Genomic DNA, 24,426 nt, shown 5'->3' with positions numbered 1-24,426 from the left:
CCGGCTCAGTCCGCAGGAGGAAACTACGCCACGTTCTCGGAAGCCAACCCCCAAAGGGTTAAAAGAAAACATCGGCACATCTCGCAGAAACCGGATACTAGCTGTTTATAAACAAATACTGAGCTCATCGTACACTGGTAGAGTAAACAGTGGCTACAGCCATAACAGACAGTGGCGTGCCAAAGTGCAGCCAGTTCTGCTGCTCTGCTGTGCCTCTCTGTGCTACTTAGGACGATAGCATTCGATCACAATGCTGCAAACCCCATAACAAGCAGTGATATAAGAACTTGGCTTCACCCGCAACCAGAAGGCCTAACTGTCAGTAAGTGCACCGCAGCCTGAGGGTAATGGTAATTACGGGCACCCTCATTCCCTCTTATGTCTCTAGGAGACGAATGAAAATGCACCGCTAATAAAGAAAATCCCCACACTGCTCTCCCACCAACCAATCAATGAAGAGGAGACCCAGACAGACACAACAGTCCATGCTGAGAGAGAAGCATGCATTAACAGCAACAGCAGCGGTGGATTGCTGACGCACTCTGCAGAGGGTACCTTACGAGCAGCAGAACAATGCTCAGCCGTGCGGCTTCGATAGGAGGCTCTGCGGGCCTGTATATGTAATCAGTCTCCAAACCCCTACTTGATTTCCTGATTGTCTCCTTCACTCCCCAGACACCATCAAACAACCACCGCTGTCACTCATACGCAACAGCAGCTGCGGACGCCGACAGAGAGGGAAAAAATAATGCACGGCAGAGACGACCACAGCCAAATGGTGAATCAAGCTCTCCCGTCTCAGCTCCAAATGAACAGATGCACCAGGACAGTAATAAAAACCGAAAGGTAGCATGGAACCCAAAGGTGTGACGGTGGCGTATGGCTCACAGAATAGAGTAATGGGAGACCCCCGCTGAGGGGGGGGGCCTTTCGGTCAAGCTACCGCTCTTCTGATCTAGAGTTCCTGACACGTCTCAGCTCGGGGGGGGAGAGGGGGTGGAGGGGCCACGGCATTCCTGACAAATGCCTGCCGGGTCTGCCGCGACCGCTGACGCTTTATGGAGTGGTGACAGGCGCGCCGAGCAAATTCCGACCGAAGAATCCCAGCCCCGTTCCCAAAGCCGACCCCCCCCCACCCCACTCCCTCCGGGAGCGCCAATGTGGACGCCACATGCAGAGGAGCCTCCGCTTCAGAGCAGGAACACGGCGTTTTAACTCAGCTGGAAAATGTACTGTTTGCCTTTTGTCTTTGATTTAGGTCTATTCTGAATTACTCTTAAAACATTTTCACCACAATTTGCTGTATTCTGATCAAGTTTCTCAGCCACTTTCCTACACTGAAAAGCAAAAATGTAATTTATTTCCCCAACTGTTCATTCTGTGCTATGTTCTGTACCCTAGTAAAATATTTACAGTGACATTTAGTTTCATCTATAAACAAACACAGGGCATTAATAATTTACATTGTTACAACAACGTCCCTTTAACATCTGTGTTGGTGGGGCTGACTCACGTGTGTGTGTGTGTGTGTGTGTGTGTGTGTGTGTGTGTGTGTGTGTGTGTGTGTGTGTGTGTGTGAGAGAGTGTGTGGAGGGGGAGGGCCCACATTATGTGATGAAACAATCATTTCAAAAGCACTGTGGACAAATCAAAAAGCTCACTGATAAAGCTCTGCAACCTTTGTCATCGGAGGCTCGACAGGGAGCTCCCATATACAAACTGGACTTTGACATCGGCCCAGCCAATGAGGACGGAGAGCCGTGGTTGCCGGGCGCACCTCTGAGGGGCGGAGGGAAGCAGAGAGGGACACTCGGGGCCCGTGAAGCTCGGGCGTTTGACGTGACCGGGGCTGGGGCTGGCTGAGGCTGCTGGAATAACGTGCTCACGCCCCGAGCCAGCCAACGTGGCCTCACGCGCTTCTCACAGCAGCGCAGATTCAAAGTGAAGTTTGAAATAACAATAATGACCGTAATGATCAAGCTCGTTTTCTAAAATACGTTTGCCTGGAAACTGTGCGTCTGCGTGTCTTTCTCACGTTAGGAGGGCCCGCAGCACGTGAAGGAGCGTGGCCTTGAGCCAATGGGTGTGCAGCACTGACACACACACTCTGCCAGCCAGACATTTTAACACACACACCCAACCCTCTCACACACACACACACACACACACACACACACACTCTCTCTGCCAGCCTAACATTTTGACACTATATCACTCACACCCAGCCCTCTCACACACACACACATTCTACCAGTCTAACATTTTAAAACACACACACACAGTCATGGCAAAGACAGCCATGGCTTCATGGTGCTGTTTCACAGCCAGTGAATGACTACAGAGCTCCAGCAGAAAGCCCTGGTCCCCCATAAGGATCAACACACAGCTGATCGAGTTATTGAAGAAACCGGATAGGATGCATCAACAGGAGAGAGCGTATCCCATCATGCTCCGGTGCCCCGGGGAGCCGGAGTTCTGAGGCATTCCTCAGGCATTAGCGGATGAATCCGGGGCGGATGCTGGCTGATTCACGGAGCTGCTCCGCGGTAATCCGTTCTGTGCGGTCCCTGCGCTAATATCAGCTGGCACTGCGAGGGCCGCCTGCAGGCCACACCCCTGGCTGTTGCTCACTTGGCCGGCCAATCGCACGGCTTCTTCACCCCCATCTCCACTTCAGCTATGAGGTCATACCAGAGCAATTCAACTCACAACACACTTGTTTCTTTTCCTGCTGTTTCTTACAGAAACAAAAGCTTACCATTCATCACTACCTTGGGAAAAGAGTTAAAGAGGATGATGTCTTGGAACTGCACGTAGAAGAAATCCATCAACACGTCACAACCGCTGTAATTGTAGTGCAGGCGTGGTGGAATCGGTGCACGACCAAGACTGTCCCCACAGCCCAGCATGAGCTGGTTAACAGCTTAATGACATAACGGGGCAAAGGCAAAAAGTGCATTGTTGTAGGGGGACTGAAAAAGGTGTTGGACTAATAACTGAAACAGCTCCATTCCGAGACCCAACTAGCAACACCAGGTACTTCTTGTACATCATCAGGTACTGATGTTCACATTGGGGCAGATGCTGCACAGATCCACTCATGTGTGCATTAGATGGACAAGGTAATGTAATAATCTCTGTCCACTATCAGCCCATCCAAATGAGATGCATACCAGTTTATCTTCCAGGCACCTGCTGAGGCAATGCTTGAGAGTCAGCCGTCTTGGTTACTATTGTTGTCACAGTATCTTTGCTACTAGCTTGTCTGAGTAACCAGGTAACCTGAAACTACAGAGCGACCTGACATCTTTGCCTGAGGGAGCATGCCTCAGTTTCAAGGTTGCCTGGGGCAACGTCATATGAGCACATGAGATTATTAGAAAGACAAAAAATTACCCCTGAACTTACATAATTAAATATATACATAAGATCCTCTGGAATTTCATGAAATGCACTTAATGCATTTCCTGGCTTTCCTGGCTTAGGGCACAATGCTGTAGTTGTACTGTGTGTATTAGGTAAGAGGCTTACTGAGTGTATGTTTACAGGACGGTCATTACTGAGAGGGTGTGTGTGTGTGTGTGTGTGTGTTGGGAGCTCCGCTCCAACGCTGGCAGTGTTAATCACCCGAGAGCCTGCCATTCCCACAGGCCAAGGCGATCACAAACAAGCCAGAAAGAAGTGGATTCTGACCTCACTGGGTCTCAGACTTAATCAACCTGTACAAATGTGAGGTCAACACGAATGGAAAAAATACCACTGCATTAAAGAGTGAAAATAAAAAGATGGGAGAATTTATGAAAACTGCCCTAATTCGAACAACAGTCTACACCTTTCATACATTCTGAGAGAGACTGATACAGAACATGACTAGCCACCAACACATTTACCCTCCCTCCCTCTCCCTCACATACACACACGCACACACACACAGTCCCCCTCCCTCTCTCACAGACACACACAGGTGTGCTCTCTGTGGGGCTGGCACTGGGCACTGGCACCGATCACCTGGCCTGATGGAGCGTGGAGGGGGAGGGGCATCTCCACAACCAGAGCAGTGGGTCAGCAGCGTGCTCTGCACTACATCACAGACTGGAGGAGCCTCAGAGATCCGCTCCCACATGCATTCCCACACACACACACACACACACACACACACACACACACACACACACACACACACACAAATATGAATGTGCTCCCACACACCGAGCTTGACATCCTCTAAGCTTAGAAAAGGGAAGGACAGGCAAGCAACCCACAGTGCGGGTTTTACAAACGACAGTGACGTAAAACAGGATTAAGGCAATCAAACGGCCCTTTCTCAGTCTCAAGAAACGCCGTCCCTGAATCAGAGTGGATGACGGCCTGATATATCACTGACGTGTGAGAGCCACCCTGGCCCCTGATCCCAGGTCAGCCTTCCAGGGAACGGCATTAATACTGCCACTCCACATTCCAAAACGTTCAGTACTGAATCGGAGCCCAGACCTGCACAGATGAATCAACAGGCGAAGCCATAACACATCCTCCTCCCTACCCGGCTAATCCCTTCTGGCCTCAATGAACCGAGAAACAATGCAGTCTTCTATTTCTACCTATTTTTTTTCACATGCTCACTTTAGGTAAAAAAAAGAGGATGACTCCAATCAGTAATGTGTTATTTTTTCTATTATTTTCAATGAATTTAGTCGTTTATTTAAAAAGAACATGGAAGATGTTCTTTTTGACTGCACAGGGACTTAGATTTAGAAGAGCAGATTTCAGGTATGCCGAAGACAACGTCCATCCAGAGGTTTCCCAAACCCCAGCAAACTCTGCAGGGTGCAGTGATGTCCTTTTCTGACAGCCACTGCAGACTCTGTGAGACTAGAGAGACAGACTGAAGGACAGATGGCTCGGCCGACCCCGACCTCTCTGGCTGCCTCTCGGGGGCGAGACCATCAGTCACGGGCAGATCTGATCACAGCGTAATGTGGCAGCAGAAAAGCACCAAGGCAGCCTAATACAGCCTTAGCACTGAGGGCTCAGAACGACCCCTCTCTCAGCTCTGGCCCTTTCAGCCGCAGAGGAGAAGATGAACTTGTCAAGGACTGGTGCACAAAGACATTTGAAGATTGAAGACAGCTGGGATTTGGCAACCCGTGCCTCTTTAAGCAGAGTTCCAGAGGGTGTTTACTGAAAGAAATGATGCACAGTCCCCATATACGTTAACCTTCATGCCTCACTGCAAACAAGGCCTTGGGAGAAGCTGCATTTGATGTAATGAAATAAGGAGAATATGTGGCCATACTGTACTGGCTGATTGCTGCTTAATGGAGAGTAATGAGGCTCTTCCAGAGAACAAGGAAAACAGAATAATGGTAATAAAATAAGCTTGCTCTGAACAGGGAATAGACAAACACTCATACGTGCACAGGAACTAATAGGCTTCATCTGGACAGCAGAGAGATGGTCTCTGAGCTACTCCACAGACTTGGCTAATGACGAAGGAGGAACAGCCCATGAAACGTTAGGCAGACTCCACTCGATTTTTAGATGGACCACGGTCTGCAGGAGCAACAAAGGGCTGAATAAACAAGCAGATACAAGGCAAATGAGTTTCGTTAGTGGCCAGTTTAATCCGTTTTATGCATCCACTTCCAATGTACAGCATCAAGATCAGATGCATTAGGTCAAGAAAAAAAGTGGAAGAACCGAAATTCAAGTCAAGGACAGAGGATCATTTGCATCCTTTTAGTACCATTTCGGTCAAGATAACATTCTCTCTACACAATTATGCATAACCGAGAACTACCAAAACATTTTTGGTATTCCATTCACAAAATACAGAAAGCAACTAAACCCACACAAGATTAAAAGGGTCTAGTCTTCCTATTTGACTCCAGGAATGTAAATGTTACTGGGGGTGGGAATTAAATATGCTCCCCAGGGGTATTTTTGTTCAGTTGGGTTATAATGAGGAATGAAATGATATTCAGAGCTGCAACAGTTTTCAGTAATTCTGAAACAGTGCAGCAATTGGAGCACAGAACTAAATGCTGGGATCAGTTAGTAAAACGGCTCCAAGGCAATTTCTTGTGTTTGTCAAGGGCACTTCTGTCCTCACAGCTAAGAGATGGAAATAGCACTCCAAATGAATAACGTCTGAGCCATTCCAAGTCTGACTAGAAGCAGATCAGAGTATGGAGTTAAAGCAGAGTTGCTGGCAGCTAAGTAGGTGGCCTGCTAACATGCTTCTGGTAAAACCTGGACTGGCTCAAACAGCTACGCGGTGAGAGTTCCATCTCCATCTCTGCAGCTTGTTAATCTCCCCTTTGCTCAAAAAGCTGAGCCCGCTCCATGAAGCAGATGACCCAGTTCTACAGCAGAGACACAGCAGCTTACAGGACCACACAGCCGGATGCGGTACATCACACAGCATATCAAAGACCGAGGCTGAAGATCAACAGAAGGCAAAGTGCTTCTTTAGACTGGGAAATGAAACAGAACACAGCTGCAAGTAAGTGCAGCATTCTGCCTATTAAACAACAGATATATTTCAAGCTTTGCACCAGTAATGGACCATAATGACCAATCAGAGCCCTATCTACTATCTGGCTCCTAAACGTCCAAGAAACAGAGACTGGTGTTCTGTTGGCTCCTGATGAAGACACCCCCACTTGACAGTGCCCATGAGGAGGTCTGAGGGGAAGGCAGCATGCTGTGCAGACTGGAGAACGGGGTTTAGAACCAGAGGGTTGCGGGTTCAAATCCCTGCTGAGACAAAGATGATGTGCCCTTTGGATTCAGTAGCTATGTAGCTCTACATGAAGGCCTGCACTGTGGCGTGAAAAGGTAAGGGGACCATGCGTTACCTCTCCTCAGCTCTACAGGACCAAGAAACGCCCGTCTTTCTGATGTTAAACCCAGGTCCAAACACAGTATACCCATTACAGATCCCTTGGCAGTTATCAGAAACAGCAGGGGGTTCCCTGATTTCCTGGCCAAATTCCCAAATCGTGTTCTCATTTGGCCAGCTAATAATCCAGCACTTTAACTGGCCAAACAACTCGCTCCCTCCCCACTATATGTGATGTGCAGATGTGCGGTGAGCGTTCTGACACAAAATGGCTACTCCCAAGACTCTCCAGCGCGGTGGAAAAAGGTGTCCATTTGCAGGCTCAGAGCCCAGCCTTCGGTGACCGCTGGGGCGGTGCGCACCCTGCCAGGCCTGTATCAGAGCGAGGGGCCGCGTGCCAGGAGGCAGAGCACTCGGGCAGCTGCCAGACCACAGGGAGGGGGGATCTGAGCCCATCACCGAGCTCAGGAATGCAGCTATCAGCAGGCCAGCACAGTGCACACTGCCCAGGGTAACACTGCTGCATTCAGAGAGAGAGCGTGTGTGAGTGTGTGCGTGTGTGTGTGTGTGTGTGTGTGTGTGTCTTTTCTTCTTTCCTGCCCCTGCAGGTCTTGCTGTGTTTGCTAAACAGACCAAAGCACTCATGCAAAACTCAAAAGAAGAATGAGTCCTTCCAGCAGTGGTGCGCACATGTGCCTTTATACCATATGGACAAAACAAGGCTTGGTGTTACCTAAGACACCCCAAACCGCGCACTCAGCTTGGGCCAAGTATTGAGCAGGGGATGACAGGGCAAACTGAATGGTCCCGGCCCCTGCCCTGCACTGTCCGGCTCTGCACCCTCACGTTACTGTAGGCTATATGCTAAAGGTTTTTACAAAGCAGACCTCACCACTAACCTCAACTCTTAACTTTGCCACTCTTAACCCACACCTGCTCTACTCTCTAAAAAAACTAGCAATATTTCACCTCACAGTTATTAATTGAAAGGTACATCTAATGGGAGTTTTACATTCAGATATTATATGGAAAAGGTATCTCAGAATTAAGCCCAGGAACGATGTGTAGCAGGTTATAAGCTCATATTAACAGAACTTACAGAGCCAATTTATACATGCAAGCTTTTCCATGGGTTTTCACTTCTCTAGGAAAGGAAGAAAACACAAAGCTTTAATGGCTTAATGTCTTTTCCCTTTCATGGGTAGATCCCTCCATTTACTGGGGTTTCAAATTACACTCGTCCTCAGATAATCTTATGCTGATCAGTTTTTGCAAAAATCAGACAAACATGGGTGGCGCTGTACCTTTAAAGAATATCTGAACCTATTTTTATCTGTTCAGCCATGATTGACTGTCCAAACTCTGAGGCTCTGTTTACTTAAAAGCCCTACAAATACCTGTATGGAAAAAGCACTTACCTTTCACTTGAATACAGAACACCGGGGCATGACGACACGTGCAGGTATGGATACTCTTTCTGTGATAAGCTGACCTCTCCTACCCCGCGCCTCTGCTCATGTCTGCTTTCAGTGTGAGTGACTAACCATTTTCCCTATTAAAATCAATCAGGCTGAACAGGCTCTCTCTCTTTGCATCCCAGGAAAAGCCCCAGGATTCCCGGCGTGAGGTCACACGGGAGGGGGGGGGGGGTTGCGAGTCCTCATCTGGCCCGGCCTCGTGACGCCGCTGATGGGAAGCAGTCGGGACTTTCGGTGAGGTACCGCCTGTGGAATGCTGTGCCCTTCCTCCACCGCTGGCTCCAGCCAATTTCCCACGTTTACATCACCACGGCGCGTCCTGGCCCAGGCAGAGGCGACCGTGCTGCGTGGGGACCGCGAACACGTGCGACCGCACGCAACCACAGGGGCGGGGAGCAGGGGGAGGGCTGGTCGGCGGGGAGTTGCAGGGGTCAAGCAGGTCGCAGGTTCCATTCCAGGTGGAGCAGTGCCATAGCATCCATGAGCAAGACACCTAACCTTATCTGCTTTAAAAAACATCCAGCTCTATACAGAGGAACACAAACAATGCCCGCTATGCAAGTCAATCGGTAAGAGTACCCTGTAAGGAAAACAGGCAATGTAGAAAAACAGACAGCCCATGTTGAAGTGCACCTCTGATCAAAGGCAGAGCTCTGATTTGTTTAATGATATACTCTGCATTGAGTCATACCTGCATGCAGGTAAAACGGGTGTGTAATGCAGATGCAGAACTGTTGAACACAGTGCTCCATGATGTCACTGGATCTCACAGTGCCTGTCGTCGAACGCGCCTAGAATGCAGCACTACACTGGATGTTGCAGATTCTCTCTCATTCCCAAACACATCCTCAAATTACAGCCTTTATTTGGAGTCCCCCTTGAGCGTAAAGCCACTCTGAGGTTAGAGTGGGGCCGGTTTTCCACGCAAGAATCCAGCTCTAAGTTCTCATTGTGAGTTCATTCAGCAGTTTAAGCTTTCTCCCTGGCTCTCCCTCTCTCACACTCTGATACCCTCTGGAGTCTCAGTAATCCTCGAGCCTGTTCACAAAGCTCCCTCACCAACCAGCAGACTCTACCGCTGCTGATCTAAACTGGGACTGCATCCCAACTTGAGTGCAGAAGAAAAAAAACACAAGTGAAACACTTCCTCAGTCTTCTAACCACAAGGCCCCATAGACACTGCCCATTCCACTGAGTCAGGCACTGAGTTTGCCAGTAAGGCTTCTCAGACACATCTTCAACCAAGAGACAATGATTTGTGAGGGAGGATTTCCTGTCATTAGCAGCAGTCTCTCACACAAACACGCAGAGACACACACACACACAGAGACACACACACACAAACTCAAGCTCTGGCCACAGTAAATCTGCAGTGCATCAGACATCTCGGATTATGGAGCGCACACGTTAAACGGGATCATACATTAATCTGCTTTATGAATACATTCAAGGTGCTAACTGAACAACGAGGGAATTAACAGTCACAAAATAACTCAATTAAGGTGCAGATTAGAAGGAAAAACAAAGCATTTAGTCTAAAGTAGTTCTTCTACCTCAGAAATCACGATGGTTATTTTCAGATGGATACATGATCTAGCTGTGGTTAGGACACTGGACCATGACAGCCACAGAGAAATGTCTTCAATTGTTCCCTATTGAAATCACAAAAAAAAATAGAAGCAATGCCCCTACATCAGCAACGCATGTTAGCCTGGTGTGAATATTAGCACCTGCTAAAACAGACAAGATGCAGTCACATGTCAAAATTAATTGGCAACGTTAACACAGTACAAGTCTTCAGTGTGACTTTTGCATTGAACATGTTTATATAACTTTAGCTCTCATAAGCAGATTCAACTTATTAAAGCAACAAAGGCGTTTAATTTTCAATAAAATATGGGCTTACTTTCTGTCATGACTTAACATTGTGTGCGTGCCTTTTCAAACTGAAAAGAACAAAAAGAAACTTATTCACGGGACAAAGGAAAGTAGCTCCTGAAATGTTACTGCAGAGCAAAGTGTTTCACAGTGTAACTGAAAGCCAGGAAGTCCACACTGTTGCATGAGAATGGGGGGGGGGGGGGGGGGTGGCCGTGTGACACGTGCTGGGGCCAGGAGACAGAGGGCGGGCCTGCTGGCGTGGGCTCCCGTTCGGGGGACCCACAAGAGGCGTGAGGTATGCACTGGCTGACAGGCCTCAGACAGCAGAGGGCGGGGAAGCCGATGAGCCGTCACCCCTGACACGGTACCTCAAATGACCCGCGTGGCGCAGCGCACCCCCCCAGGAGTGGGGCTCTGTACCGGACTCAAGCTTGGCTGTGTTCGGACTCAAGCGGATCCGGTTCCATGGCCGCAGAAGTAAACCTCCGCTCTCGTCCCTTCAGTCTCACACGCACTTGTTGCTGGGAGACGGGTGAGGACTTCTCTTTGGCAAGCACTGGAGTATAAAGCCCAGGGAGGGCACAGGTGGACATGCAAAGGAACAGGTTCCTCATCATAGGACGTGGCTACAACTACGCTAAATGTCAGTGTGTTTTGCATGCAGCGCTCTCTGCAAGCCCACATCTGCCTGCGCTTTGGTGCATTTGCATGAAACAACTTCATGCGGTCTGATTTTGGAGAGGAGCAACACTGACGAGTTATTTGGCAAAATCTGATTTCAAAAAAAAAAATCTGTTTTCAAACTGCTGGGGTAGCAGCAAATCATTCTCAATACAAACATTAACAATTAATGAACACACGCTACTCCCAAACAGAACAGCAGCCCAGAGCTGAAGGCGCCAACTGGTGAGAACTGAAGGCAAAGGACCCAGAGCTGCTCCTCTCTCTGTTCAGCACAGTGGCTTCAAAAGGAGCCCAGCCGGCCATGCTGCGGCCTGCAGTGGCTTTGGAGAAATGCTTTATAGTACACACAGCGGATCCTGCCAATGGAGGGGGGGGGGGGGGTGCAAGGCTGGAATGCAGAGGCGGGACAGATCACAAGTTTCACAATGACACCCCCTTTGACCGCCTTTCACATGCAAACGCTGGCCGGGCGCTCCGAGCCACTGCCTGGAATTCCTCTCCACAAAGGAGGGGGAGGGGCCGCACATCAAAGCCCGCTTCTGAGCGGGAGTCGCCCGCCCCAGCGAGAGCTGATCTGGGGACAGCGAGACGCACGCAGCTGCATCTCTATCGAGGGGCCACGCCTCAGGCCGGGCAAACGTAAAAAGCTCTTAAAGTTGGACTCTTTGAGCTTCAAAGCGTGATGCCTTGGTCGGACCTTTGTTGCAGGGATCTGGCTTTAAGGTGAGTCAGAATGAGGAAAAGTACGGAGCACAGGCCGTTTTGTCTTTGACACTGGCAAACACTGGACCAATCCACAGTAGACGTGCCAATGGAAAACTCACGCTACCCACTACAGTGATTCACCTCCATTCCAGTTAGCATACCACTGTGGAGCTGTGAAAGACAAAAATCACACACTAGACAAGAATACTGGCACTTTCAAATCTCACCTGGAAAAAACACTGTCCCACTGCACCAGAAAGCAGACCAGCAAATACTGGCAGTTATACTTCAATGCAGTACCCAATCCCATTATAAATGAAACTCGTGTGTACCCGTTTGTAGTCTCCAAAACAACACCCCTCAGCGAGTCCAATTAAAGGCCCCCTCTGCCCCACAGATGCAAATGTCCACCACCATAATGCTGGCCCTTGCTTCTAGGCCGCTGTGAATCACGAACGATGGCCTTGCGGTAAGACGCTCGTGTCTAAAGCGTGGCGTCACGCGTCCCCCTGTTAACACGCAGGCCAACGCCGGGAATGGCCAGTGACAGCTCGTTTCACCAGGTGCTGGGGGGATGAATATTTTACGCGGCAGCTCCGCGGCTGACACAAAGGCGGGCTTCAGAGCCTTCTGGCCCGCTGCGGCGGCGCCGAACAGAGAGCTATCAGTTCGGCACAGGGCACAAACAATCTCAGCGCTGCTAAAATTAAATTACGCGGCCGGGCCAAGGGAGCTAAATTAAAGCTGACACTGCATAACTTCATCCTCAGATCATGCTTTAAAAAAAAAAAAAGGAGAAAAGGGACAATAAGTACAGTGTTGAAGTTTCCTGTGAGCGAACTGGAGGAGAAATCTAGTCAAGGATTGCCGACGTGCCAAACACATCTCAGCACAGACGGCCCCACAATCAGCTCTGCTGAAGGGCCTCCACACTGAAGCGTCAATTTAACACACGCACACAAAAAGCCAAAGATGATCCTTCAACACATCTGCCCTGTTAGAGGTAACAGTGCAGCACAGCGTGGCTTCGGAGTATCAAAGCGGTCAGTGTGCTGGTTAATAAAACGGGACAGACAGCAGTGCCAGTTAAAGAGTTCAGGGCACCAGAACACAGCCCTGATAGCAGCTATAAATACAGCCGTATCAGAACAGCTGGTGCTTTTCCTAGAAGCCCCGGTCTGGGTGAGGTGATGGCATGAAATGCAGGGCACCGGGGTCACAGCTCTTTAGGCATTTAAATAGAAACTTGATTGAAAGGAGGAGGGAAATAACTGTACTGTAAGAGAAGCCATTTAATAGATATGAGCACTGAAAAGCAAGGAACTGATTTTACAGCGAAGAAATTCCCATTTCCCTCCACAAGAATGTTCGGATGTTAGCGTGAAATGTCCCTGTCTCATGCGTGATGGATGGACACTTCATTTGTTACTCCCAGCAGCCTGCTTTTTTCCTCCCCGTTTTTGCCTTCAAAGTGTGTACAGTTGGCTGGCCAGGAAGTTTTAATAAACTTATCCCCAAGCTGAAAATATAAATTCATTATACTGGATCTACTCTCATTTCAATTCCTTTCAGCCTACATTCCCCAGAATGCACTGCTGGTCACACCCCTTCTGCCTGTTAGTATGTAGTCAGTGCACCGATATGCTACATAGTGCCACTGTATTTGTATGTTTAAATGGTCAATAGTAAACAATAGTAACAATGCAATTTGCTACAATCAGAGAGGAGAGGGGTGGAGCAACGCATTTAAGGCTTTCTGTGAGGATGAGACAGCCTGCGGCAGGTTACATTCAGGTGAAGTTACATTTTAAAACAGCAGCAGCATTAGGATCCAGGAGAGAGATGCATTCTGCTAACTCAAAGCCGCGGCTGGGGGACCCACCTGACTGTTCCAGACGCAGTACAGGTTGCACATCAAACTCCAGGTGTGGCTGGGGGTGCAGTCCAGCACTCTGAGATGGGCCATGCCTGCCCTGGCAGCGGAGTGCCCGTGGAACCCTGTGGCACCCAACACCCACCTTACTCCAAATGCCAGGTGATCTCAGAGGAAGGGGAACCCTCCTGTCCCCTTTTCCCCCACAGCCGGAGCCCTGACAGACAGCATCTTCACACAGCAGGTTAACAGAGAATCAATACAGAGGGAGGAAGGAACGCCGGGGTTCGGACGAGACTAATCCACACAGGCTGCTTCTGTTTTCTTGCCTGGGATGGTGCTGCCGATTCCCAGCTCCCACAGCAGGCATTTCCTGGTGCCAAGGGTGCGGAGAGAGGGACCAAAGTCTGCCTGTAGAGCTCAGAGGCTTTGCAGCAGAGGCTGGGTGTTGGATCTGAGTCTGTGGCAAGTAGCAGCAACAGCAGCAGCACAGCTGCTCTGTCCACAGCGGGGGTGGGGGGTGGGGGGGTTCTGTCTGTACCAGTGAGAGGCAGGACGGGATGGGACAGGCAGCCCTGTCCTCTCAGGGAGCCAGTCCCCCATGCCCCCACCTACGCACATCTACGTACACCCCTAAAATCTAACAGCTGCCACTATGAGCTTGAAGACAAGAAAAAATTGAAGGCAAGCCTCAGTATGGCCCCAACCCTGGAAATTATACAGTACCAAGGTTTAAACCATGCAGGCGGTCAGGTCTCCACTACAAGTTTCACACTTCACTTTCGTTTGGGTTCACAGGTCACAAAACCCTCCGTCTGTGCCATTTGCCCCCGCAGCTGTTCACACGGTCGAATATTTTAACAAAGAAATCTGCAGGCCAATACCACAGAGGCAAAAGAGAAAATGAACAGGCATTGTTCATGTCGGCTGTGACTTATTTGTGCCCTTCTATGGCTGGAGATTCCTGCTGCTAGGTTTTGTCTTCCATAACTGACAGCACTTGTCACATTAAAAACCAAGAACAAGCCTGACAAAGTAATGAGAGGACGGCAGAGCGTAGAGCTGTGATGAACTGAGAAACCTCACTCACAGTCAAGCCCCTTAGCCCCACCCTCCTTGCATCTTACATCGTCTCATTGGCCGCCCGGCTCTTGTCGGCTGGATCTTCGTCTCAGAGCCAAAACGGCAAACCCACACACAATTAGTGGGCTGGCAGGGGGACGCTGCCAACACTGGGGGCTGGAGGAGAGAGCTCCGCCGAAACCCTGATGGACCTCCGCCGTCAGCCTGGAAAGGGCAGCTAGCCGCTCAATCAGACACTTGCAGGGTCCTGTCAGCATCTCGACCATAATTACACACATACGATATTAGACAATTTACTGCGGGGAGACGGGAATCTGACACCTTCCACTCATGTATTCAGCTTTGGGGAAAATCCCTGCAAGCCAAGACATGGGAGTGCACAGCTGTACTTTTTAAAAAAGCAACACTGACATTACATTATAATATTGGCATTTAGCGCACTTATCCAGGGTGACTTACATCAGTGACAATTTTCACAATGTTAACCATTTGTACAGCTGGATATTTACTGAGGCAGCCGTGGGTTAAGTACTTTGCCCAAGGGTACAGCAGCAGTGCCCCAGTGAGGAATTGAACCAGCAACCTTTCGGCTAGGAGTCCTGCATCTTTCCACTATGCTACACTGCCGCCCCTGACAAATGTCTGAGTCAGTGTCCTGAAGTTCTGTGCATTTCAAACAGAAGGCACTGCATAAATTAAACCTGGGGCGGGAAGTAGGACCTATCGAAGCACAGGGGATACATGCGAACTGTCGGCTAAGGGTTATACAATACACTGGCCTGCGGTACACTTCCTGCCTGCTCACTTTCTGCCCGAACAGCAATCTCGGGCCGGCATGCATAACGCTGCATAAAATGAGGGGAAGTGTTTGTCTTCCGGTCCGTTCAATGGCCAGATCTGTCAAGCCTGCCTCTTTTTTCCTCCCTATGCATGTCAATGAGAGGAAGGCATTAAAGAAGGAGAAGATAACATTGTTTTTTCCACCCTAGTCGGGTTCTATTAACCTATGCCCATCTGTTAACCATGGAGAGCTTGAAATTAATCCAGCTGAATCCAGTGGTGAAATACTGTGGTCAACAGCTGGAGAAAAACCAAGCAAGCTGGGGAAATAGCTGTGCCTGGATCCTTGCTTATCGGAAACACGACTGACTGGTTGGAGAAAATATGAGGCAGGGGGGCTAATGTCCCATTAAAGCCCCCCCCCCCCGCCTTTCAAAACAGCCTGTGCTGGAGCTTGGCGATTCACTGACTCCCCATTACAATGCGATCAATCCCAGTTATGGATTGTGTGGGGTGGAACACAGGCATGTGGTCTCCTATAGGAGAGAGGACCAGCGAACGGGCTTTCTGTAATAATGCCTGACAGCAGATGCGGAGCGAGCTCAAAGGGGTGGGGCGTGGCCCTTGTGTGGAATTACACAGCGCGACCCCTTTGTGACCTTTTGTCATCCGAACAAGCCACAGACAAGAGTTATTTACGGCTGGGCCGAGGAGCAGCCACATCCCTGCCCAGCGTAAATAATATTGGGGGTGTTTCTGGTGCTGCTCAACAGCACCGCAGAAATCCAAAACCGCTTTTTTTCTAGGTCATTAATCACTTACTGGGAGGGGGCTGCACCGTGGTGACAACAGCAGTTCAATAATTAACCAATCAGAGAACGGCGAATAGGGAAAGGGAGCTGGAGACTTCCACCGCTGCCTGTGGTCCTTGCAATTCGACCTAAATGGTTGGCAATCAAAGGGATTTTCCGAACACAACGGCCAGCAAACATCTTTAAGTGCTGTGTGAGACGGGAGTACGCAGGGTTACAGGGCTGTGTTCACTTGCATTCGCAAAGAACAAAAAAAAAAAAAACACTGCCCACAACTACACCACCTGCACAAAGAGGACTGTCACATGAAGTGCAACGTAAGAGCAATTTACCATCATCACATGCGTCCAACCATGCACCGTCCCAGCGACAGTGTAGCACAGCGTAGCATAGCATAGTAAGGAGCAGGACTCATAACCAAAAGGTTGCTGGTTGGATTCCCCGCTGGGACACTGCTGCTGTACCCTTGGGCAAGGTACTTAACCTAGAATTGCCTCAGTAAATATCCAGCTGTGTAAGTGAGTAACATGTAAAAAAAAAAACATGTAAGTCACTCTGGGTAAGAGAGTCTGCTAATAATGTAATGCAATGTCCCAGAGTTTCATTTCCTCATAGCACTACACTCTGTGCCTGTTAGAAGGACCAATCAGAGAAAGAGACACGGCAATGCTGTTCGGATATTCAGTCCGTTTTGGGATAAAAAGCCTTTTTAAAGGGCTGTGCTTTCAGCACTCTCGACCGTACACGCCCGCTCCAAACGCGCCCTGTCAGCCTCGTTCCAGCCCCACCGAGGCTGGAGGCGCTGTTTATGCCAAAGGCGGCACGCCGGTCACGTCCCGTATGCCGAGCGGAAAAACATCACTTCCGCAGAGGAATAAAGGCATTCATTCATTCACCCTAAAAACCCAGGATCATTTCCAGTAGTTACACAGACAGGAAACATCATGGGATTTCCAGCCCAAGGCCACAAAGCCCAAATTATCACTGCACCGAGAGCAGAGTTTGATTACTAGGCTGTAGAGCATTACACCTCAATATGGAGAAAAGCTGTTCCTACCAGCTATGTCAATCAGGTATTCTAAAGATTACATAACGGGTATGGCAGCAAGCAAATCCTTTCATTTCATAGCTGTCTGGTCTACTGAATTTCTAAATTATTTTACCTTCAACAATTAGGGCAACCAGAACGAAATGTGCCTCTGTAAGATGGGCACCAAACGCTGTTGTAAAGGATGTGACGGGCCAGAGAAGAGTGGTGGCAGTCTCCATAAGAGAAAGCCAGCGCGGGAGTAGGGTAACTACCCAGCATGACCTCCTGCACTGCCATGTAACCGCAGCCCCACAGATCCCACGCCGGCAGGGACTCACTGGCCACAGCTGGTTCTTGTCTGTGCGAATGACATTTTCTGCCTAAAAAACCAAGGGGGGGGGCTGGCAAAACGATGGGGTCGGGACCGTGCCTGCGAGGTTCCATCAGCAAGGACGGCCCTGTAATGTACACCCCAGCCAAGCTCCGCATCACCGACCCCAAGCCCAAACCCCCCCCCCCCCCCAATCCTCCATTCATCTGAGGGGGAGGGAAGAGGGGGAGCGGCCGGGACGTCCGAGCGGAGGGGGCCGTGACACTGAGCCTTTATGAAAGCACCGGCGTGTTCCTTTTTCCACCCGTTAATCCTTCTTCCTGCATATTTTCCCCTCTCCCGACGGCCCCGGCGCTGCGCTTATCAGAACACACTCGTTCCTAGTAAAGAGATAACATCCTCCCCGCGGCTATTATTCAACAAAGGAAGGAAAGCCGAAACGGCGCTGCGTATTAGATTAGCGTTGTGATGCGCGGCCGAAATCAACGGCTCCATAAATAGGTGACCTTCCGTCTGACGAGAGGAGGGGTTGGGGGAGTGCTGGGGGGGGAGAGAGACAGAAACTCTGGAGAGGTCTGCGTCTCGCATGACAGACGCCACAACACGACTGTGGAGGGGCAGATGCCGCAGAGGCGTAATTGGGTAATCTGAAGAGCGGTCTTGTTTACATTGTTACGGATACGAAGGACGATCCCTCAAAGACAATTCCGCCCATCCCCAGGGGCCGTGCTCACCAATAAGCATCTCGTCTGGGAGAGGTGGAGGTCAAAGCCGAGCCCTCCGAAATGCTAGTATACTGTAAAGGAAGCACCGGGAAATGCAGACACTTTCAGCTCAAGGCCAGGACCCTGTCCCCATTCGTCTTTACATGAATGGTACTTTTACATTACGCACAGGAAAGATGATATAATCCTTCACGTAAAATCCCCATTTAGTACATTTGTTTACTAAAGAGAATTTTAAATTAAGAGATTTTTGGCTGATGCCAGTGTTCTTTCAAAACACTGGAAAGCAATTAAACATCCAAAGATGAAAGATGGTGAAAATTATTTAGGATGGAAAAAAAATAATTGGACAGGGATTCTGGTGTGGACAGACAATGCAAAAAAAGAAAAAAAAAAAATCACAGCCATCATAAACAAATGGTTCCTGAAAAACAGTCTTGGATGTCATGTTTAACGGTTCACCTTCAGTTCAACGCATATTTCAGCAAACTTCCTAAAAAATTCCCCATCCCACATTACCAAGAAAACACATTAAAAATGTTGACTTCACTTCATTCTATCCCTCTGGCACAACGAGGCAAGTGCAAGCAGGTCCTTAACAGAAATAGGAGGGCTGTGCTGGGTCTGTGTGAGGGAAAATAAAAATCACTGGCTTGGGCCTGAACACTCCTAATTTGGAGTGCTGTTAACCCCCCACCCCCTCAATAAAGCCACACTGTGCTTTCCATCTCCGCCATGACTCCCAGGGGCAGGGTGACGTGAGCAGGGTCTCAGCTGCTACCACACCCAGGCCCAGCTCCACCCCAGGGGGGGTCTCCTAATGACCTGGAGCAGCTGGGCCCAAATCAGTCTCCGCAGGGGAAACCAGCCGTGAGGTCTCTATCATTGGGGAGGTGGGGGGAGGCTGAACATTAATGAACCGGCAGAGTGCAGGATACACTGGGGAGTGGCCAGGTACGTCACAGCACCGACGAGGCTCTCTCTGTCTCTGTCTCTCACACACACACTCACACACACACACAAAACCTCTCTCACCGGTGCAGATTCTCTTATCACATATACGAACACACCCAGTCTGAGTTTCCCTCCAACACACATCCTTCTCATTCCTCAGTTTCCCAATCCGTCTTAATTGCCCACATAAACCCCTCCCTCTCCCTTTCAGCTGATGTATGATGAGTGTTCGGGTGCAAAACAATAGAGAAACGTCTACCATGCATCACCCAGATGCGTCAACCCCCCTTTCTTTTCTTTTCTTTTTTTTAGGTCCACAAAAGGTGCTATACTACAAATGCCATCTTTTAATTCATTCATGACGGGAGGAATCCCAGGCTTGTATGATGCATGGCCTTTATTCGCGATAGGCCTGTAATCCCCACTCAAACCCCACCCCCTGCACCAGGGCTGGGAGTGTTTGTTAACACAGAGCCAGAGGATCACGGGGCCATGTGTCTGGGCCTCTGGGCTGTGAGAGCTGCCAGCGCATTAGGCAAACCCTGCCCAGGGCCACGGGGGCCAGCCCAGACTCAAACGCAAGGCCAGACACCGGGCCTTAAAGTGACATTCAGTGCACAATACGGTAGCAATTACAGGACTGAGGCCAACCAATATGTCTCAGAGGGATGTCTCCCGCTCCACTGACGGTTTAATTGTTAACACAGACACCCAATTACCATTTTTTTGCCCATCTACGACCAATGGACCAGAATTGCTCGACTCAGTCAAGAGGTATTTTTTAAGAGGAAGAAATTGCATCATAGTACCAAGGGGCTCAAATCAATTGAATCCTGTTCTTCACACATCATTACATTTCCATTTTAAGCTTATCTCTGGGACTGCAATGAGAAACTATGGCAGCATTCCATGGCTTACACAATGAAGTGACAGAGACACAAACCGAAAACAAACTCAGGAGAGAATACAGCCCTGTGATTTTTAAGGCTACAGCAAGGTAAGGCACAAATTTCTAGGTTCTTTTACAGAAAAGTTGCATTTTTCTTCACACACACAAACACCCGCCTATGATTGGCCCAGACATGTCACACGGGACATTTCAACCAATGAGTTGAGCGTGCCCATTGCATGGGAAGAGCTAAACTTCCAGACTCTTTTATGAGTCTGCTAGGGGCTTCAAACAACCTGCTGGAAGTCCTGGTTGAAGTTTTACTTTGGGACAGGGAGTCTGTCAGGAAGCCAAAGGTACCAGACAGGAACACCACTGAGGACACTCGTTTCACACTATTTTCAGAGACTCAGAGACTGTCTGGCCAACAATGAAAAAACCTGCCAAGGGATCTCTTCAGGCATATCCAAACTGTTGTTCTATGGTCTTTTCATGACAATGAACTACACTGCTTTCTGTTCCAGTGAAGAGTCAGAGAGTTCAATCATTTCCATTCCTGTGAATTGTGAAAAAAGGCAGATCCCTACAGATGTGGTACAGAAAATTGTTTGGATGATTTATAGTTTAGCTACCACTGATTAAGACAGACCTGGAAAGTAAGACAATTAAATCAGCAGTTCTCCTCTTTTCAGTCATCAATTTCAGCGGCAGTCATCTAAGAAAAAAAGCGTATAGCTTTTATGTTAGGACTCTGGCACAGATCTTTTCACCAACCTCACCCAGCTTTCATGGCACAGTGCCACCAGCTTTGAACTCATTCAACTTTTCAGCCGAAAGAGCCAGGTTCTGTAAGAGCCCTCCTATTTCAATATGGCTAATAAACCACCGCATTATAACCTAGCACCCTATACGTGGATTTCATAGAACATATACAGTATAATATCATGACTTATGCTAAAGGGTTAATCCGAGCAATGCAGCCAATCGCTTTACGATAATGAAATTCACAAATTATTCTATTCTTATGTAATACAGCGAGGCAGGGGACAAAGAAAAACTCGAATATTGGGTTAGCTTCTGAGAAACCGAGACGATAACGGAAGAGAATTCCAATGTCCAAGTCGACCTGAGAGACTTGGGGAAAAGTTCGATTTGTAAGCAAGCGCACACACAACTGTCAGGACTCTTACACATTCCTACTGCACTTTTTTTGCTACAAGCAGGAAGCCCTCACAGTTTAAACAAGGCAAATGAGTGCGCCAGCCCATGAAAACCGGCCTTTATTGGATCCCGTGACACGAAAAGCGGCGGTCTGCAGCGGTGACCGCGGTGAACCCTGCCGACCGATGAACCAGCGTTTTCCGCTCGCCTTAGCTCCGCATGTAACTCTCATGCTACTTTGCGTTGTGGATTCAAAAACGCTTTCGGAATGCTTAGCATTTCAGAGATTGTCCAATGCCGTTGCATGCCAGATCACAAACACCGATACAATAATCACGCATATACGGAAACGGCACACAAGTTGAGTTTGCACTACAAAGGAAATTTACGTTGTTGCATTAGTCTGTATGACAGATTTTAACACGCATTCTAGCAACGTTTGTTAAAACCTAGTTTTCCAAAGATGTCAAAGTAAATGGGGGATCTCTACCTTCTCACATCTGTAACCCTCTTTAGTGATCCACGTCACATACATATACACCAACATACATTAAAAAACCTAGAGAAACCTTTGCTTTTTGTTTCACACCAAACACGGCAACTGAATCCTGCAGAACCACAACATCAACATAGTTAAATCCATTCCATATCATGCCTTTTCAAGTGAAGTCACCGACTACACGCTTTCGGTTTTGACCTTTCATCGCTAAAATCTCGGGATTTCGTGCCAAAGGTGCTGCAGCCTGCATTTACACTGAAGGTAACACTAAATGAAGCAAAACGAGGTAACCATCACCAAAACAGTGGGAAAGAGAATTCCAGTTACTTGGCCAAAGCATACAAGTCATGCATTCCTCTTACCTCCCAAGTAGGAGACCCAGCTGAGTATGTTCTCTCGTCATCTTCATCGGTTGGATCTGTCCAACGTGTCGCCATTATCTCATTTCAAATTACAAAGGCAGACACCCTCGGGAGACCACATCGGGCAGGGAATGGGGGAAATCCGAAAGTAAGTGAGAGTTGGTCCAGACGTTGAAAAAAAAAAGACAGGTATATTTCTAATCCACACCGTCTTCTTTCTTCATGTCTTCGGTCATATAACCCTAAAACATAATAAATAACACTCAAAGACATGTTAAGAGAGAGCACTGACCCTCGCAAACTTCCCTGGCAAGTCATCACATTTTGCGGGGGTTACAGAGCCGCAAAACCACCCAATCATCAATACTACGGTTCAGTGACAACCTTCATTAATCACTGATAAAATGGTTTTGATTTGAAAAATGTCTGAGTGTGGTTTAAAAAGAAGGGAATGTTGCCTAACTTGACACGCTGGATAAAACCTCACTGTGAAAGTTTACGTAGTTACCCTAGTTGTCTAACTGGTCACCATTAATCTATCTTCCTGTTCAACTCAACTTACTTTTTTATGGAATAGAACGCACGTGTTTGTAAAAAATAAATAAAGAGGCATGACTTCAGCTACTAATGCTTTGCCAATATAGAAGAATACCACAAACCGTGACGAAACGATCGATTACAATAGTTACACACCCTGTTCCAGCCAGCAGTTTAATCCACTCTAATAATGGCTACTAAAGAATGTAGCTGCGATAATATTTTGTTACAGAAAAGTAAACTTGCTGAGCTAGTTTACTATACAGGCAGTAAGTCTATATACCACAAGTGGTAAATTATTTACCTAATAAGAACAGTTAATTTAAACAGAGTACTTGTATGGATTTACTTAGTTTACCGTTGTCACATTCGAAACATCAACAAAGGGCAACAATTCTAGCTAGCAACTAGCTAGCTGGCTACTTGAGATCTCTCTACGCCCATTTGCCCCCGACACGTTTCGGAAACCATGACCAAGAAAACTTTTGAAAGCGTCCACTATGAAGATACAATGTTATGTTACCACACGGGGAAACTGTTTATATAGTGTCTTAAATTACACAATCCTCGCAAGTGAGCAGCTGGTCAGGGCTACGACAACGACGTGTGAAATTCGAGAAAGTAGTGACTGGATTATTACACCCAAGATAACTTCGTTCTCAGTTGCACAGAAAATGCATCAGCGCTTTCTCTTTATTCTTTCTTCGGGCCTCGCTTGGCTGACAAATCAGATACCTATCTGTCTAACAAGGTGTATAACCAACTTCAGAGTCGACTCGCATTTTATCTCAAAAGGCATCCGTTCATCTAGCTGATCACAGCTGACCACATGCATAGGGTAATGCCGGGAATTGGGTATCCCATTATTCCCAACGCTTTTCTTAACTCTAAATTATTTTAACTTCCTAGGTGGTGAGTCGTCTATTATTTTAAAATCCACTCGTCCCCGCGTATGCAGCCAGAGAAGCTAACCACGTCTTGCAATGCCGGATCGCTATTGTTATTCTGCTTGTAGGCTATTCGAAATGACTTGCGTTAGCTAGCCCGATAGCACACACACACGCCGTCCAGTTAGTTTGCTAGCTATCCAACTTACCTTGATAAGCGACTCAATAATCCAGGGCGAAAAACCGGTGCAACAAAATAATGCATCGTCCCAAACGTAGAACAATTCCTTTGGACAGCAGAAGTTTTAGGGAAAAGCCACCATGTAACACCAATAGGTGAAAAAGTAGCTCGCTAACCTACTTTGCCCAACTACCAACCTGTTTGCCGAGGCAACGTGGTAAACGCCCATTAAAAAACGCAACAATATTTTCTATCATCATCTGAACGGAGAGATCACTAATCGAAGGAAACCGTGCATAGTCCATAGCTACGCGTCCAACTTGACGGTGTTTAAATGGGTAACAAAACAAATTTGTTTGCCATGCCCTCGCTTGTTGCCGCGCACGGTGGACTGTAGAATTGAGGGAATACGGAGTCCGGAGCCCTGTGGAAACGCCGCCCTCATCTCGGCCGCGGCGCACCCACCCAATCACATTCAGCTTTTCAATTCGTCTTTCAAACTCGGCCAACTGAACGCACTTTTCGCGCAGATAGCGAAGGCATCGAAAAATGTGAGCCGAACATGCAGTCTCACAAGTAATTCACGAGGGGAATTACAAAGGTTTCACGTCCGATTTTACCCATTTCAAGAAGGAACTGCACAGTTTTCCTTTCATAATTGGGAGCCTGAAATTAGCAGTTAGGCCTACTTTGTGGTTTATTTGGGTAGAGAAAACTTTCACGTCCAGTGAAA

At 48.3% G+C, this 24,426-nt stretch overlaps 1 protein-coding gene across 4 annotated transcripts in view; it reads right to left on the bottom strand.

Annotated features, from left to right (window-relative positions):
* The window catches only part of LOC118770857 (rho GTPase-activating protein 21-like), an 82,661-nt gene extending 58,591 nt beyond the window's left edge, over positions 1-24,070 (bottom strand). For all 4 annotated transcript variants that reach the window (XM_036518601.1, XM_036518602.1, XM_036518603.1 and 1 more), the window contains exons 1-2: positions 23,722-24,070; positions 22,089-22,330 (exon numbers count right to left, since the gene is read on the bottom strand). In XM_036518601.1, coding sequence (XP_036374494.1) covers positions 22,089-22,163 — 75 coding nt within the window. In that variant the 5' untranslated portion in view covers positions 22,164-22,330; positions 23,722-24,070. The remainder of the gene's footprint in view (positions 1-22,088; positions 22,331-23,721) is intronic.
* Positions 24,071-24,426: the final 356 nt, after the last annotated feature.

This window comes from Megalops cyprinoides, chromosome 24 (genome assembly GCF_013368585.1).
Source record: "Megalops cyprinoides isolate fMegCyp1 chromosome 24, fMegCyp1.pri, whole genome shotgun sequence".
NCBI classification, from domain to species: Eukaryota; Metazoa; Chordata; class Actinopteri; order Elopiformes; family Megalopidae; genus Megalops; species Megalops cyprinoides.
The sequence above is the reverse complement of the archived record's forward strand: the minus strand, read 5'-3'. Positions and strand labels throughout refer to the sequence as shown.